We start from the raw sequence: 3,245 nt of genomic DNA, 5'->3' as shown, positions 1-3,245 counted from the left end.
TCTGAGAGGGCAGATCTGTGCGTTTCCCCCACCAATAGCTAGCAATCTAAAACAGTCCAGTGGAGCCTGAGCGATGGGTGTTGCCTTCTGACACACTTCCGGTGATGTCAGGGTGTATGGCATATGCAAATATGCTAATGAGCTCCTTCACCTCTTTTTCTGCGAAATGACCCCTGGTTTGGAGCAACCATGTTTCTAAGTATTTTGTAGAACAGGTCCCCAGTCAAAGTCATGGACCTGAGTTGCCGTACACTCCTGACACTGTCAGTGGGGCTTAGAAAGGTATAACTCTGTTAACAATTGCTCTGTTAGTGAAATAATCTGAGAGTGGGTATGTAACGATTCTTTGTTTCTCTCTCTGTGTGTCTCTTTAAAAGTTTGGTTGCATGGCTGTGATAGATAGACTAGAGTGGTTGAGAGAGGCAAGTGTGGCATGATTGGTGGTTGACAGAGAGGGGGAGGAGTTTTGGAAGTGAATCTGGTTGGATGAGTATGTGAGTCAGTCAGGAGTTTCAGTTACAAGTTGACAGTTGATGTGTTCAGTTAGTTCTGTGTGGAAGCAGTTAAAAAGCTGACAGCTGAGGTTGTTCAGTGAGAGAGAAAAAGAAATCTGAAAGCTGAATGTATAGGAAAAAGTAAAGTAAAGTTTAAGTGAAGTAAAGATAAAGGAAAGTCTGAGTGTCGTAACAAACTGGAGTGAAACAGTGAACATGTATGGCACTGAGATAAACAAGTGTTACAAAGTTACATGAAAAGATCCCTGTCAGTGAGGGAAAAGATTGAGTGTGATACTAAAGCAATTGTACATCATTTACACATTACTAGTTACATTGTATCACCCTCTTATTTAGTATTTATTTCAATAAATCCTCTTTTATTTAAGTTTATACCAGCTCTGAATGAAATACTTTTCAGGACCACATAGTTCCTCGTAAGCCTTGAACTCGGTCTACCAAACTAAAAAGAGCAACAGTAGAAGCATAAAGGTTTGGAAATCCTTAACATTTCCTGGTGGCAGCAGAATCTACCCAGTTAGATGGATGGACAAATATAAGGCTCCAGGATGCCATGGTGCCTAGACTTTTATTATGGTGCCTTTCATTTTTGGCAATGATTTTATGTAGCATTTCTCAGCTGTTCTCCATGAAAGTATAAAGAGTTGGATCCAGCCAGTTTTTCCACTGGTGAAAATGGGTGGGAGCATGTGGCACTTCACGTATGAAAACTCCTGACTACATGATAAACTCATGCACAAATCTTAGTTTAATCCTACTGTTAAAGGCTGAACTGCAGATCATTTTAGAAGTAATGGCAACTCTGAGACTTGTGGCTGAAGCCCAAAGAATTTTTTTTTTCCTTGTCTTGACATGGCTGGTTTTATGACATCCTGAGATGGATGTTTTGTGATCAAGTCGTTGTGATCACATAAAAAAAAACCGCATCAAATTTACATTGTGTGGTCTGCTTTGAGTCTCACCAAGAAAGGGGGGCTATAAATACAAATGAACAAAACTAGATGTCTGCTGCCAAAGATATGTCTGTTTGGTTGAAAACCTTAGGTGAAATTAGGCTCTCTTCCCAACACCTTCACTTCCTTGTATCCGATCTCCACTCTTCACAGTCATGCAGCTTCCAAAACCTGCTGACATCTATCCTGAACTTCTGCCTCGTCTCACCTACCCTCTCTCAAGCCTATGCGGCCCATCGCTCCCTCCGGTTTTTGTTGCTGCTTACCCCATTCATTCATCTCCTCACTACTGGGTTCTCTTCCCACTCATCTTCCTAGTCCTCTCCTCCCAGTTTCTCTGTCTTTCCTTAACACAGTATCTCTGTCTTTCCTTACCTCTGTCTTTCCTTTCCTGTTGGTCTTTCTCACCAACAGTATCTCTGTCTTTCCTTACCAGTATCTCTGTCTTTCCTTACTCTGTCTTTCCTTGTGTTCCTGGGTCCTGCAGGAATGTATTTCCTCGCTCACCTTTCATTCATCTTGCTGAAGCAACACAGTGTGGCTTTGTTCTACAAATAGAATATTTGTATACGTTCCATGACATCACAGCTGCTCAGTGTTCCCTCTAAGCTGAGTTCGTGTGAGCTAGCTCACAGTTCTTTAGCCTCTGGTGTGCACCTTTTTGTCTTAGCTCAGGAAGGATGGCTCCGGGGCAAACCAATTTATGCCGCAGCCAAATCGCTCGCTCACAGCTTTCATGCCAGTCGCTCACAAAGTAGAATTTTTGCTCACGATACTCCACCGTTTGAGAGAGCATTGCAGCTGCTCTACGGATTCTGAGGGTGGAGGGACAGAACGTAAGCTTGAACACAGATAGACAGGGTAGGGGCCTTGGAGGAGTATCTGCTTGGGGTGCCGAAGGTCCCGGGTTCAATTCCCAGCATCTCCAGCTAAAAGGACCAGGTTGTAGGTGATGTGAAATACCTCTGCCTGAGACCCTGCTGCTAGTCAGAGTCGACAGTACTGACTGTGATGGACCAACAGTCTCATTCAGTATAATGCAGTTTCATCTCTCCATGTGCAACTGTTTTTTCTTGGAGTGTTTTACATACACGTGATGAGATGCTTTAGAACAAGGTGCTTACCCAGTTCTCAGTTTTCTCTCGTCTTTCTAGAAGCTTTTGCTGCAGCATCTCTCCTTGGCCTCCGGCAGCTCCAAACCTCTCCACAATCCTTTTTGTCTTCGTGTATTGTTCTTCAGAGACCAGATGTCTCATACACTGAAGATACATCTGCAGTGTCTGTTGTAGTGGTGGGACCGGCAGTTTGGGCAGCACCTAATTTAAAAGACCATGGGCAATCAGAAATTAGATAATGATTGGCATTTTGTAACAGCTGTAAATTTGAAATTGGGTTTAATGTTCAGATGTAAATGCGTGAGCTCTGACCCCTGGGGCAGGACGGCTGTGTTTGTAACTGCTCCATGGAAGGGAATGTATCTGCAAGGTTTTACCTTCTCTCACCATGGTGCTGAAGTTGCCCGTGGCTTTGCATCTGCCAATTTCTCCTTCCAGTGTAAGCATCAAAGGGCCAGAAATCCTGTCCCAGGTGCAGTCTTACCTGGCGTGTACCCCCTTGTGGCAAACCCGCCGTGGCCAAAAAAGGAACGCTCTTCAAATGCAGAAACTATAACAAGAGCACTCCGAATAACAAGCAGATACAGAATTCACAGTGCCGTGCTAAGCAGGGTTCTACTCATGGAAGTCCACTGACGTCAAAGGGTTTAGAACTCTGCTTA

General features: G+C 43.9%; 1 protein-coding gene across 1 annotated transcript in view; it reads right to left on the bottom strand.

Annotated features, from left to right (window-relative positions):
• The window catches only part of CHAT (choline O-acetyltransferase), a 70,204-nt gene that overhangs the window by 64,930 nt on the left and 2,029 nt on the right, over positions 1-3,245 (bottom strand). Inside the window, exon 2 of the mRNA XM_015428343.1 lies at positions 2,593-2,784. Within this exon, the coding sequence (XP_015283829.1) occupies positions 2,593-2,784 (192 nt within the window). The remainder of the gene's footprint in view (positions 1-2,592; positions 2,785-3,245) is intronic.

Source organism: Gekko japonicus, unplaced genomic scaffold (assembly GCF_001447785.1).
Source record: "Gekko japonicus isolate JY-2015 unplaced genomic scaffold, Gekko_japonicus_V1.1 scaffold4396, whole genome shotgun sequence".
Classification (NCBI taxonomy): domain Eukaryota; kingdom Metazoa; phylum Chordata; class Lepidosauria; order Squamata; family Gekkonidae; genus Gekko; species Gekko japonicus.
Note: the sequence above shows the minus strand (reverse complement) of the source record. Positions and strands in the feature narration are given on the sequence as shown.